At 45.4% G+C, this 13,461-nt stretch overlaps 1 protein-coding gene across 1 annotated transcript; it reads left to right on the top strand.

Annotated features, from left to right (window-relative positions):
• Positions 1-7,773: 7,773 nt before the first annotated feature.
• On the top strand, positions 7,774-11,178 carry PAX4 (paired box 4). The gene is made up of 9 exons (XM_027840173.1): positions 7,774-7,862; positions 8,270-8,400; positions 8,685-8,900; positions 9,274-9,349; positions 9,704-9,829; positions 10,188-10,270; positions 10,429-10,498; positions 10,529-10,773; positions 10,972-11,178. The coding sequence occupies exons 1-9, from the start codon at positions 7,850-7,852 to the stop codon at positions 11,176-11,178; spliced, it is 1,167 nt and encodes a 388-aa protein (XP_027695974.1). The 5' UTR covers positions 7,774-7,849.
• Positions 11,179-13,461: the final 2,283 nt, after the last annotated feature.

Genomic DNA, 13,461 nt, shown 5'->3' with positions numbered 1-13,461 from the left:
GAAGGTGAGAAACCATGGAAATATTTAGAAGAAAAGCTCTAACTATGATCTTTAGGAGGGGAGGAGAAGGTAAGAGTTATCATGTCCTTCCCTTTGAAGACTATTTTTGTCATGTATAGCCAAAACAAGCCAATAATGCTATGGAGGGAGAACAGAGTAGCCAGTCCCTGTAAATCCAATCATCAGAGCAGGATGTTCAGCAAATATCTTAGAAAGAAGCCCATCCATACTGGTTTGGGCATCTTGAGGGGAATAGAGCTGCTGAATAAGCTGAGCTAATGTGAGCACTCAGCTCCCCACCTATCCAGCCAGCAAACCCTGCCTCCATCCTGAAGATTAATTGCTGGCCAGAAGCTTTTTGCCTTCCATCTACTCTGTATGAATCTTGTGTTTACATAGTTGTTCGCATGTACTCTCCTCCATGAGAATATACCCATGAGAATATACTCTCTATAAGGAAAAGGCCTTTGTTTTTAACCTTTCTTGGTCTCCCCAGTGCTTTGCTGAATGTCCGTCACATAGTAAATGCTTAATAAATGCTTATTGGCTGACTGACTGACTTACAGAGAGAAGATTCTCCTTTATTTCCTAGAGAGAGGACAACTGGGAGTTTGGGGAATTTGGAAAGAGAAGTTGGTAATTTAGGGAGAGGTTTGTTTCCAGTCAAATTCCATTGTCACTTCCTGGCATCCGGGGATTTTTTAAAAAAAAGTCTTTAAAACAAAACAAAACAGAACAGAACTGCCGTCTTCTCTTTGCATAGAATATGGAGAAAACTCTGTTACCTCCAAAACTGCGCCACCTGAAGGGAACCTCTGTTCTTCTCCCTTCAGTCTGGTGGGTGGACAATACTACTCCCCTTACTCCTGAGGAGAGACCCCTGCTCACGTCGTTTTCCTCAGGGTCATTAAATTCTCTGGGCTCCCACTGGCTCTAGGCTCAGCCTCTAGAGTTTCTTATCAGATGCAATCTTTTTTGCCCCTGTGTGTTCTCACCTCACAACTTGCCATTTGCAGCTCAGCTACATGCCTGGGGTCCAGGAAGGGAGATCTCCCTGGCTTTCAAGTTCCCGGGGTAGATAGGGAGCCTGGGTCTCCAAGAAGGCCAGACATGGTTTAGGGAGAGGGGGAAAGAGCAGGGCTTCCAAAAGCTTCGTGATTCTCTCGTCTATGCAGAGTGAAAAAGAGCTCTTTTTTCATTCTCTTCAAGTGCTCAAAGGGCTATTCTTTAGGAGAGAGGTGAGAAGCAGGAGAGGGGCAGACAAATGGAGCGCTTTCATAACTGAAGTTGGAAACCTACTGGAAGCGGAGAGACGCTATGATTGACTGGGCGCTTTACATTTTCAGAGTGGGGAGTCCTGGGTCTGGGAAATAGTGAGAAAAAACAGGGTTCATCCGCTTTGTATCAGCGACTGTCTCCATGCGCTGAAACTAGAAGGCGCAAGGAGATGAAGAGCTATTTTGGAGAGGTGGCGCAATGCGCTCAAAGGGGTATTTCAAATGGAGGCTTTACAGGGAGAAGGACTGCCCAGGTCAGAGATAAATCTCCCGATGGCAGGAATCTTAATTTTGAGTTAGGGTGGACGGGAGGAAGTCTAGAATTGGTAGTAGGAATCTGGCGGTTGAGGTTCGATTCCCTCCCCACCAGGGTTCCTTGCGCCTACCGCGCCCTGCACTCTCCAGCTTTACGCACGGGCCTCGGCAGGTAGTGGGGCCTCGATGGGTAGGGCAGAGAGGTTGATCCTGCTCTCCGGAGAGCGGAACTTTCTCCTGAAGTGTTGTTTTCTATATCAGGGCCTTCTCTGGGTGGAAAACGCTAAGCAAGTAAGGTTCCACAATAAGACTGGTGGAGGACAAGAGAGTCTCCGGTCAATCTCGGAGAGGGGCGCACAACCTGGTTGGCGGGTGGCTGGGTCTTCGGGTTAATGTATAATTGTGAGCAGATGGCGGGGGCCGGCGGCAGCTTGGGGGCCAGGCCAGCTAATGAGGGACAATTAGCCCGGGGATGGGGTGGGGGCTGTTGGAGGAGCCTGGTGGCAAAAGTTGATATTTGCTCCTCAAACAGTGAAGGAAGTTGGGCAGAGGGCTGAGTAGTTGAGCCTCTGGGCTTCCCCTGGCTCCCCCCTCCTTCTCAGCCCGGTCCCCAGTCACGCTTCCCCCAAGTCTCCCCCACCGGGTCTGGAGCCTCTATTTGCTCAGACCAGAGAGCTCGTTGTAAAGGCGGGGGGAGGGAGAGGTTTATGGGAGAAATCGCAGTCACCACCATCTGCCGAGGCTTGTCTTAGCTCCCCCTGACATCCCTACCCCACCCCCATCCCCATGCAGCTGTTTACTGGAAGATCATGGCTTGGGGCGCAGCGATCTGCATCTCCCTAACATTGTGGGCATTGCTGAGGGCTAGGCCTGGGAAGCCGTGATGGGCAGGTGAGAAGAGACATTGAACAACAGAATTAAGTTGGTCTCATGTACTACCTCTGTTCCTTAATCCACTCAAGCACAGGCAAGTAACTGACTATCTAGGGGCACACAGCAAAGGGCAGGAACTGAGCATTCCCAGTAGCAACGGGGCTTTCCACATTCTGCGGTCCTGAATCCACCATGTTGCAGGATCTACTGCTACACTAAGCCAAAATCAGTAGGACTAGCCTGAAGTAGCTGCAAAGAAAGACCTGAGATAATGAATAGTGTGTGAGCTTTGAGATGAGGAAGAAACACTCTCAATTGGCCCTTGGAATGTAGAGTTGTACTCTGCAAGATCATTGTTCTCCTCTCATATGCGCCCTAAACTCTGACCCTCCAACAATAAAAAAGGAAGAAGTTAGAGAAGTGTACAGCACATCTCCAACAGAACGGGGACACTCCCACCCCTAGTTGAGTCCAGGCCTCATTGCCCCCACATTGCTGACTGTCCATTTACTCTTACTGCTGGATTCTATTAGGGTTTGACACTAGAATGTGAAGATACAGTGAGACTTCTGTGGTTCTGGCCTTCTTTTTTCTTTGTCCCCCTCTTGTCCAGTCACTACCAGACCTTTAGAGAATCTAGATTAACCCTGTGCACTTCAAAATGGTGACCTAGCCAATATGTAGAGGTAGTTGTGAACACTGAATGTCATTCCTGATGATCACACATGCACATATGTTAATCCTGGTGAGAAGGGATTTGGCACTTGGGATTGAAGGAGGAAAAGCTGAGGCTACACACCAGCATACAGGAATCCCCACATACTCTTCTACATATACCCATCGGCATCACCCCTACCACCTGCATTCTTATATAGCAATGACAAGATGCCACTAGCACCTTCCCTAACAAGTCATCAAAATAAGGTAGTACACTGGAGATTCTGTGAGATCTCATTCCATGTAAAGCCAGGACTACCAAATATATGTCCACCATGCCCAGTGACCTGGTGTTTGAGAGCTCAATTTGATCTAATAGAAATCTTCCTTCTTTTCTCCTTTCCTTCCCTTCCATTTTCTTCCTTCCTTTCTTTCTTTCCATCTCTACATATTTTCTATGATATGCATATATATGAAAATGAAATATACATATGGCACACATATCTCAACAAAACCATAGTTGAGATGGAGGAAATCTACTCAGGTATTTATGTATGTGTCCAGGAGTGTTCAAGTATATATCTTTATGTGGATGTGTCTACATGGCTTGATAGTAAACTAGAAAGATTCTGCATCCCCCATACTGTGTGTTCCTTAGTCTTTTCTCTTCATATGAATGTGAAAGTGGAGGGGGTGTGTGGTATGTATGTGTATGTTTGCATATGTATGTGTATATGTGTATATATGTGTCCATGAGTGGGAATGTGTGCATACCCACCCCGAAAGGCCTGACACAGTTGAATGCTTGGTGATGGAGGGGGTGTGGGCAAGGTGGAATCTCAGCCCTCAGAACTTGGGGAGAGAATAGGGAAGGTAGCTTTGAGCTGACTTGCCTCAGAGAAAGAGTCAGGTCCATGGTGCACACCTCCCTCCTCCTCTCTCCTCTCCTCATGGCCTGTGACATCACTGGCTGCTCCCAGAAGACTGCCCTCTGCACCTGAGCTCTGGCTCTCTGTAGAACTGGACCCCCCCTCCCCAAGGCAGGACTGGAGCAGCTCCCCTGGTGAGGGGAGGCGAGAGACTATTCCTGGGACCAGAACTCATCACCTCAGGGTGCTTGAAGTGGAACTCCAGCAGTCCACCCTCCCAGGAGAGATTGGCTGATCTCTTACCTAAAGCTCCCCACTTATCTCCACACAGGTAGCTCACCTTGCAAATTCATTGTCTGTTCTGCCTCTCTGTGCTGGCTCCATGTCTTTGTGTGGTCAATCCCAACCTCATTCTTCCTGCTGTCCTTGAAGCAACTTTGCTTCTGCCTCTTTCATCCTTCTATCCTCCTCTCCTATTTTCATGATCATCAATTATTTGTTAAATAAGTTAATGTTCTTATTGTAAGTATGTGTGTGGCTTTTGGAAATAGGGTGCATGTATGGGAGGAGGGTGATTTTAGATGGACTGAACCTGAACTTCTCTCAGTTTCTTCACTCCTAATTTTCATCTTTGGGAGCAGACACACCCAGGACTCAGGGCTGAGTTGAAAATCTACTTCTTCACATTGCCTTAATGTAACTCCTTAAGGTTCTTGCTCCATTATCCTGTTGCTTTTCATGGCAGCCATTCAGAAGAGTGGCAAAGGGGACCAAAAGACAAAAAGCACCAGAACTAAGAACCCCAAATCCTGAGGGCTAGAAGTGCTCTGCATTTTACTATTTGCTTTACTTCTAGACCCTAGGCATGCTGCATCTCTTGCCCAATATGAAAAAATTTGACTCTTCTTTCTCACTTCTTGGAAGAATAAGTGGTTGGTGAAACATACATTCTAGACTCTTTGGAAAGTAAAATGGAAGCTAATCTAGCACTTAGTTTTACAATTTGGTATTGTATCCTACACTGTTTTGTCCACCTTCATTTCCCATTTGTTAGTCTTCTTTGCCCCAACTTGATTTGCAGCTCCTAGAGAGAGCAGGTGATGAAGGGGCACAGTGGACAGAGCAGTGGCTTTGTCAGCAGGGGACTGAGGAACAAATTTCATGTCTGCTACTTCCTACATGTATGACAATGGGAAAAAAATCACTTCTCTGGATCACAGCTTCCTAATCAGTAAATCAAGGAGGTTGAACTAGATAGCTTTTGAGGTCCCTTCTGGTTCTAAATTTGTGATGTGATGACTTTATCTTATTCTTCTGAATGCTTTCCCAGCCTGCCTCCATTTTTCAACACAATTCTGGGCCACTGAAAGGATGCTCAATACATACTTTACTTCAACGTGGCACCATGAAGGAAAAGTCCCGTGTGTAAGCTGTTTCCTGGCACTCCCATTTCTGTTTTGTTTCCTCTTTTCCACTGACCAGACAAATGGCCAAAGGTAGTCTTTAGCTACCTGAGAGACTCTCCTAACATGCCCACCATATGTCAGCAGAAGGCCCTTGCATTTCTACTATTATTGTCTAACAACCCCGGGGAAGGGTTTGTGGGGTCAGTGCCTGCAAGAGAGCATCCCTGTACCTCATTTCATGTCTGCAGACAGGTCAGAAATTCTGGCAGACCAGAAAGCTAGCCATAGAGATGTCTTTTAGAAATAGTCAGAGTTTTCCCCATCTAGATCCTTCCCTTCTAATTTTTTTAAAAATTACATCAATAGTATAGAGAAACTCTCCACCAAGGCAAATGGATTGATACGTATTCTGCAACTTATAGTCACAGGGAATTGGCTGGGGCACATTGGTAGGACATGACTTACCCAGGGTCACAGTGCTAGTATGTGTCAGAGGCAGGACTTGAATCCATGCCTTCCTCACCCTGAGGTCAGCTTTGTATCCAAGATACCATATAGACTCTTTTCTGATGGGGCTCTTAGACCAAGCCTGAGCTGCTGAGGTCTTCAGAAGACAGCCTGAGGAAAGGCTAGTTCCTCCCCCTTTCCATCATAGGTTCTACTAGAGTATTTCAGAGAGTATACTATGGAAGAGGGAAAAGATAGCTTTTCCTGAATGACTTTGCAAGAAAACAGGGAGGAGTGTGGCATCCTGATGGTACAGGGACTGAGGACCAATTCCCTTGAGGTACTTGAAGGCAACTGATAGAACACTAAGCTAGAGGATCACAGTAACTCTGGGGAGTTGTCTTCAGGATATGTAGAGACATGAACCACTAAAGATGTGGTCAAATGATTTTGGAACCTCAACTGGATCATCAGCCCAAGAGCTGACCTGGGTGTATGGGCTAGGCAGGATGCTGCCTGGGAGTGCCAGGTCCCAGGCCCAAGCCTATGACGATTACCACCTTGTCCTGATCAACTGGATCATAGAGTGAGTGAAAGGGAGTAAAATGCAAGATGATTAGAAAGGTGGGAAAGATCCATGTTGTGAAGTCCCAAATAGAAGATTTTCTATTTGATTATGGAAGTAATAAAAAGCCATGCGAATTTATTATTTTACACACATTTTACTATCTCTCCCACTGCTTCCCTCCCCAACTAAACAATTTTTTGTTTGTTTGTTTGTTTGTTTTTGGTTCTCCCAGAGAGATTTTTTTTTTGACTAGGTAAAGAGGCCATTCTCTGCCTCTTTTTTTCTTCTTGCTGTTGATGTTATTATTGTTATTATTATTATTTGGTGGGGAGAGCAAATATATATCTATAAGAAATATTTCTTTATTTCTTATTATTATTGTTATTCTTATTATTATTATCAGCCTTAATCACTGAATGGGTGTTGCCTCAGTCAACCTGAAACCTATTAAAGATTTTAACTTGAAAAGGCCAAAGTCCCCCACTGCATCCTGGGCCACCTCCAATTGTCCTGATTTATATTTGGCCACTGGACCAAAATGGCTCTGGAAGAGAAAGTGAGACTGGTGACTTTGCACAGCCCTCCCTCACTTAAATCTAATTCACTTGCAAGGCATGGCATCACCTCCCTGATGTCGTGGTCCTTTTCAAGAACAAAGGACAAATAACGACAACAGGGCTACTATGGAAAGACCTGTTACAAATATTTTTGCAGATATAAATCATTTTTCTCTTTCTTTGATCTCTTTGGGTTATCCCCATAAATCTAGTAGTCACTGGAATTTATTGAGTATATTAGTGTGTATGGGAGAGGAGGGATAACAGTTAGATGTTTGCTTTAAGAAAATCACTTTGGCAACCGAGTGGAGTATGGATTGGAATGGAGAGAGAAATAAGGCAGGAAGAGCAGTTAGTTAGAAGGGCTATTGTGGTAGTTCAGGCAAGAGATGATGAGGGCCTAAACTAAGGTGGTGGCTGTGTGAGTAGAGAGAAAGGAATGTATAAGAGGTAGTACATAAAGGTAGGAACACAAGATTGGGCACAGATTGGATATGTGGGGTGAATTAGATTGAGGAGTTGAGGGTGATAGAGGTTGCAAGCCTGGATGATTGAGAAGATGGTGGTATCATTGATAGTTATTGGGGAGTTCAGAAAAGGGGAGGTTTAGGAGGAAAAGTAAATGAGGGTAATAAGAACAACTATTTCACAAGGTTGTGATGATTAGATGGTATAATATTTGTCAAGTGCTTAAAATACTATATAAATGTTAGCCATTATTATACTAGTCTGCCTGTCTTTCAATTAGTAGAGTAACATGCTATCATTACTCTGAGACACAAGTTACTACCATTTCTAGATTGACTTATACAAGGGAATATCTACAAATTTTCTGTATCACTACAGGTCCAATCCTAAAGCAGGAGATAGCCCAGTTTTGCCTCCCCATTCCTGATCTTCACATCTGCTTTCCTCTAGTCAAGGCAAGTCATCCCAGGTCATGCAGCAAAACGGTAAGAGAACCCTGAAAAAGCTATGGTGGGGTGGGGTGGGGTGGGGTGGTATCTGATCCATTTAGGACTTTACCTCTCCCAACTCTGACTCACCTATCCTTTACTGTTGTGCTGAGGAACAACACTCTCCCTTAATATAACATCACTTCATCACCACCCCTAGAACTGAAAGAAAAATATGACTGGGTGGGAAAAATTGACCCCTCAGCTATGCCCCAGGGAGAAGGAAGTGGTACCTTTGAGAGGCCCTGAAGAGTAGAGCGAAAATCTGGCCTCTAGGGGTGGGCCCCACCTATCTCAGGAGTCATGCTGGTTGACCCTGAGGGATGCCCTCCTAGGGGGTACCCTACTGCAGAAAGGTAGAGGGAGAGCCTCTACTGTGTATGATATCTCCTGCTTCTTCCCAGGGATCAGTAGCGTGAATCAGCTAGGGGGGATCTTTGTGAATGGACGACCTCTGCCCCCCGGTACCCGGCAGCAGATTGTGAAGCTGGCAGTCAGTGGAGTTCGGCCCTGTGACATCTCCAGAAGCCTCAAGGTAGCAGCTGGGGGTGGGGAGGGCAAAGTAAGTATCAACCTGGTGTTGGGTTCTGGTGGGCAGGAAGCTCAATGAGAAACTGGCTCTAGTTTCCATAAAGCATTCTCAGAGGATGCTCCTTGAGGTTGGAAAGTGAGCATCTAGAGCCCAAAGGCAAGACTGTCCTCTGTAGCATTCTCTTGTTTTTGATCCTTGAAGTCTTATTTCACCAGAGAGGCTTCCTCTGAAAAGAGGCAATTCCTTCCCCCATGTTGTGTACTTCTCCATCCTCCCACCCTACCCAGGTATCTAATGGCTGTGTGAGCAAGATTCTGGGGAGATACTACCGCACAGGTACCCTGGAGCCCAAGGGCACTGGGGGAAGCAAGCCTCGCCTAGCTACACCCCCTGTGGTAGCTCGTATTGCCCAGCTCAAGGGTGAGTGTCCAGCTATCTTTGCCTGGGAGATCCGTCATCAGTTATATGCTGAAGGGCTCTGCACCAAAGACAGGACACCCAGCGTGAGTATTTGTCCCCACCCAGTGAGAAAGGCTTAGCAGAAGTTCATTTCTGGAAGACAGTGTGGGGTACCACCATTAGGATGCATGGAGGGAAATAAGCCAGGTTCCCTGAGTTCTACTGGGACCTAGAATTTAATCACCTGAAAAAGCGGGGCAAGACAAAAGTGAGAAGAGGAAAAGAAAGTTTCAAAAGAGAAAAGAGAAAGAAGACTGCTCCTATTTAGTAAACATGGAGGAGACTGCTAATAAGGGAAGGGGTGGGAGGATGCGGAGGGCTATGGAGACAAAAGAAGAGTCTCAACCTTAGAGTGAATTCTAGCCTTAGCCACCAAGTATAGCCCCTGATCTAATCCTGTCCATCCCCCTTGCCCAGGTCTCCTCCATCAATCGCATTCTGAGGGCCTTACAAGAGGACAAGAGGCTTCCTTGGGCCCAACTCACACTGCCAGGTGGGAAATGGAGCAATGCATAGGGCTATCAGGGAAGAAGGGAAACAGGTAGGAAAAAAGGGCTATTTGCTCCCTCCTGGGCTCTTAAGAGTGTCCACCCAGAAACACATTTCAGTATCCATCACCTGGAATTTGGGCCAGTCCCATAATCCTTGCTTGCAAAGAGTCACTGTTGAGTGCTGATTGGACACACTTCTGTCCTTCCTCTGTCCATGAATCTCTATGTGCAGAATCCATTTGTGCTGGATGTGCACTAGCTCAGGTCTCTTTAGCCCCTGTCACTGCCCCAGTGCTTTTGAGATGCTAGAGATCCTATTGCCAAGTAGTAACAATCAGCCACTCCCCTCTCTGCAGATTTCCCTGCTCCAGGTCTCTACTTTCCTCACAGTGGTTCTGAGACACCCCAGGCGGTCAAGCCAGGCACACGCCAGCGAAATCGAACTGTCTTCTCTCCATATCAGGCTGCTGCCCTGGAAAAAGGTGCTGGGTCTAGGAAGGGGAGGGGAGGGGAGGATGCTGAGTAGTCTCCTAGAAGAAGAAAACTTCTCCCTCTCCACTCCTCCCACCAGTACCCCACTCACCAATCACAGCGGCGGTTCAGTCTGCAGGCACACAATCTTCTTTGGGTAATGAGGGTGGGAATAGAGATGGGAACAAATCAGTGACAAGAGTCAGGCATTCCCGGCACTGATCAAGAAAAGAAGTTAGAGAGTGGACCTACTTTGGGGAGCAAGAAAGTTGCAGAATACATCTACTTTAGACATGGAATTAAGAACAGGCATCTATTATCCTCCTGTGCTGTGTCTCTCATGCCCTCACTCTGTGAGTCTCCTGACAGAGTTCCAGAGGGCACAGTATCCTGATCCAGCTACCCGGGGAAAGCTAGCTGCTGCCACCTCTCTGCCTGAGGCTACAGTGAAGGTGAGATGCTAATAAATGGCAGAGTAAGTGCTGATAGAAGCTCTCCTCCTGAGTAGAGAAAGAGATGGGGACAAGAGCCAGAGTGGGAACGCTAGTGAGAATATATGGGAAGAGATCATGGAGTTGGCAGAAGCTATCTGATCTCATTCTAATCTCAGGTTTGGTTTTCCAATCGAAGAGCCAAATGGCGAAGGGAAAAGAAATTGAAGTGGGAAACTCAATTTCCAGGTGAATGCCTCGTGATCCTTAACCCTCCAGGCATACTAAGTCCACAGTCCCCAACTTATCAATCTTCCTGCCACCTAGTCCACCCATGCCCCTTTTCCCAGCTTTCTCACCATATCCTCCCCTCCCCCATTGGTCAAAGAGAATCAGTCTCTACCCTTACCTTACTCACCCTGCTCTTCCCAGCTCCGTGTTCTGAGGAAAACTGGTCCAATCTTGGAGCTGCTTCTCAGGGTCTAGCCTCACAAGATACTTCAAAATGGACCACTTCTGCACAGGTACCAAAAAATAGATGAGGGTTGTGGGGCTGGTCCAAGGGATCTCTCAGTCCATCCTCTAGTTTGTTTTAGGGAGGCCAAAAGGCTAAGCCTTCCTGGTATAGGAATGATCCCAATTTCTCCCCAGGACCACTGATATGGAGGCACAGGAAGGTGGGCCAAGTTTCCTCTCCCTCTTCTTCTTTTCTTCCCTGGCAGCCCCCACCCAGTCTTCCTATGCCTCCTCTTCTTGCCCCTGAACCCTCAGAACCTCATCACTATCAACTGTGCTTGGGGACAGCATTAGGAAGACATATGATCAATGCCTTACCCAGTGTCTGGCAAGAATCACGTGGTGGTAAGAACGCAGAACCACCTTCACCTCTTTCCTCCTTTATTTTCAAGTCTTGCAGTGGGAGGGGCTGATTTTCCTTGACCCATTGGCAGATAAGAATCACAAACTGGGGTCAAAATGGAAGCTGAGTCCAGCTTCACATCACTTCCTCCCTTGACAAAGCACAAAGCTGGGGAAGGATTAGCATCTTCATGATGCCCTTTCTGTATACCTCTAATTTCAGCAGCAGTAGCCCAGGATATTGGGGATAGGGTGTGGTAGACAAAATGTTCCTTGGTTTTGAATTCAGGAATGAAGCGTCTCATCTCTTTTTTCTCTATGAGGACTTACCCTGCTCTCTTTGTCACTGCAGGACAAATATCCATTGGAGCCTCATATTCTGGATATAGCACACCTTTGTCACCAATGCCCTTCCCTGCCTTGGATACTCGGCCCTTCTTTCCACCATCCCTACCCCATGTCTTCATGCCTTTCATTCCCTCTTCTGCCATTACTAGCCCCCTCCCACTCTAAGAATTAGAGTGGAATAGAAAATATTGTGGTATAGGGGGAAAAGTACCATGTTGGAAGTCAAGAGATCTGGATTCTAAACTTAACTCTGCCATTCACTAATTGCATTTCCTTGGCTATCAATAGCCAAGGGAAAAAAATACTCAAAATCACTAATCAACAGAGAAATGCAAATTAAAACAACTTTGTTGTTTTACTCATCAGATTGGCAAAGTTGACAAAAAAGAAAAATAACAAATGCTGGAGGGATTGTGGGAAAACAGGGACATTAATGCACTGTTGGTAGAGCTGAGAACTGGTCCAGCCATTTTGGAAAACAATTTAGAACTATGCCCAAAAAGCTATTAAAATATGTATACCCTTTGACCCAGCAATACCACTATGAAATCTATACCCCAAAACTATCAAAGGAAGAGAAAAAGGAATCATATGTCCAAAAATGTTTATAGCAGCTTCTTTTCATGGTGGCAAAGAATTGGAAATGGGTAGGGTGTCCATCAACTGGGACATCAATTGGAATGGTAAACAAATTATGAATGTGATGGAATACTATTGGGCTATAAGAAATGAAGAAGTTTCAGAGGACTCATGATGAAACATGCTATCCATCTCCAGACAGAGAGGTGATGGACTCAGAGTACAAATTGAATCACATTTTCTCTTTCCTTTCCTTTTGCTTTATTTCTTTCCTCTCTGCTTTCCTTCTTTCTTTTTCTTTCTTTCTTTCTTTCTTTTTTTCTTTCTTCCTTTTTTTGGACATGGCTAATGCAAACATTGGTTTGCTTTACTACATGTGTTTATAATAGGTTTTGTTTTTCTTGCTTTCTCAGTGGGTGGAGAAGAGGAGGTAGTCGGGAGAGAACTAGGAACTGAAAACAAAATAAAACTGAATTTTTAAAAATTTTGTTATCTTGCATGAGTCACTTCTCTGGACCTCAGATTCCTCATCAGTAAAATGATCATTTTCCAGGGGATCTAGGTGAAAGAGTAAGTTAATAATAAAGAATACCTTTCCTCTCCATGAGTTCATATAATTCAACCCCAAGAAAATCTCATTTCCAAATATTTGGTTCTCTTTCTCCAACCTCTATAGGTCTGATACTCAAACAGCCTCTCCTTGTCCTACACTTTAAGCTCTCTCCTCAATGCTCAAGTCCTTCTTTCTTAGTTCATCATACAATTGCAGACTAGGGAAGGTTCAGCTACTTTTCAAAGGTGGAGCTGGTAAGATTCCTGTTTACAGGTCTCCTTCCATCTCTAATAAAAATCTTTTATTTTTAATAGGAAGCTGATGAAAAGCTTGTTACTGCTTTCATTTTTCTGGAATGAGAGCATGGTAAGGATGGAGTGTGTTTGTATAGGGGTGTGTGTGTGTGTGTGTGTGTGTGTGTGTTCATATATATGCTGGCCAGTCCTGGGCATGACAGGGGCATTTAGGAAATAACATTTCTCCAACCTTGACCCTCACTAAAAAAGAGAATAACCCTTGGGTCTGGGTACAACCTTGCATTCTTTTCCCTTCTCTGATTTTAAAATTCCATTCTATTACATCCAATTCAATTCAATACACTTTTGTTAAGGGACTTCTCAATTTGAGGCACTGTGCTAAGAATGGAGGATACCAGGATGAAAAAGCAACAGTCCTTGCTCCAGTGTGACAGGGAGAAGAGAAGGATCCACTATTCCTTCTGAGAAACAGCTTTAGGTTCTTAACGGAAGGTCGAAATTTTCTCTACTCAATCACAGGGAATCATCTATGCTCCCATTTGAAACATGTTCCCCATCGCTGGGTAGAGAAGAAAATGGAGAAAGAAGGGAAGGAAAAGAACATGGTTTTTCAGGTT

The sequence above is a fragment of the Vombatus ursinus genome, unplaced genomic scaffold, assembly GCF_900497805.2.
Source record: "Vombatus ursinus unplaced genomic scaffold, bare-nosed wombat genome assembly UNPS02014839.1, whole genome shotgun sequence".
In the NCBI taxonomy this organism is placed as follows: domain Eukaryota; kingdom Metazoa; phylum Chordata; class Mammalia; order Diprotodontia; family Vombatidae; genus Vombatus; species Vombatus ursinus.
The sequence above is the reverse complement of the archived record's forward strand: the minus strand, read 5'-3'. Positions and strand labels throughout refer to the sequence as shown.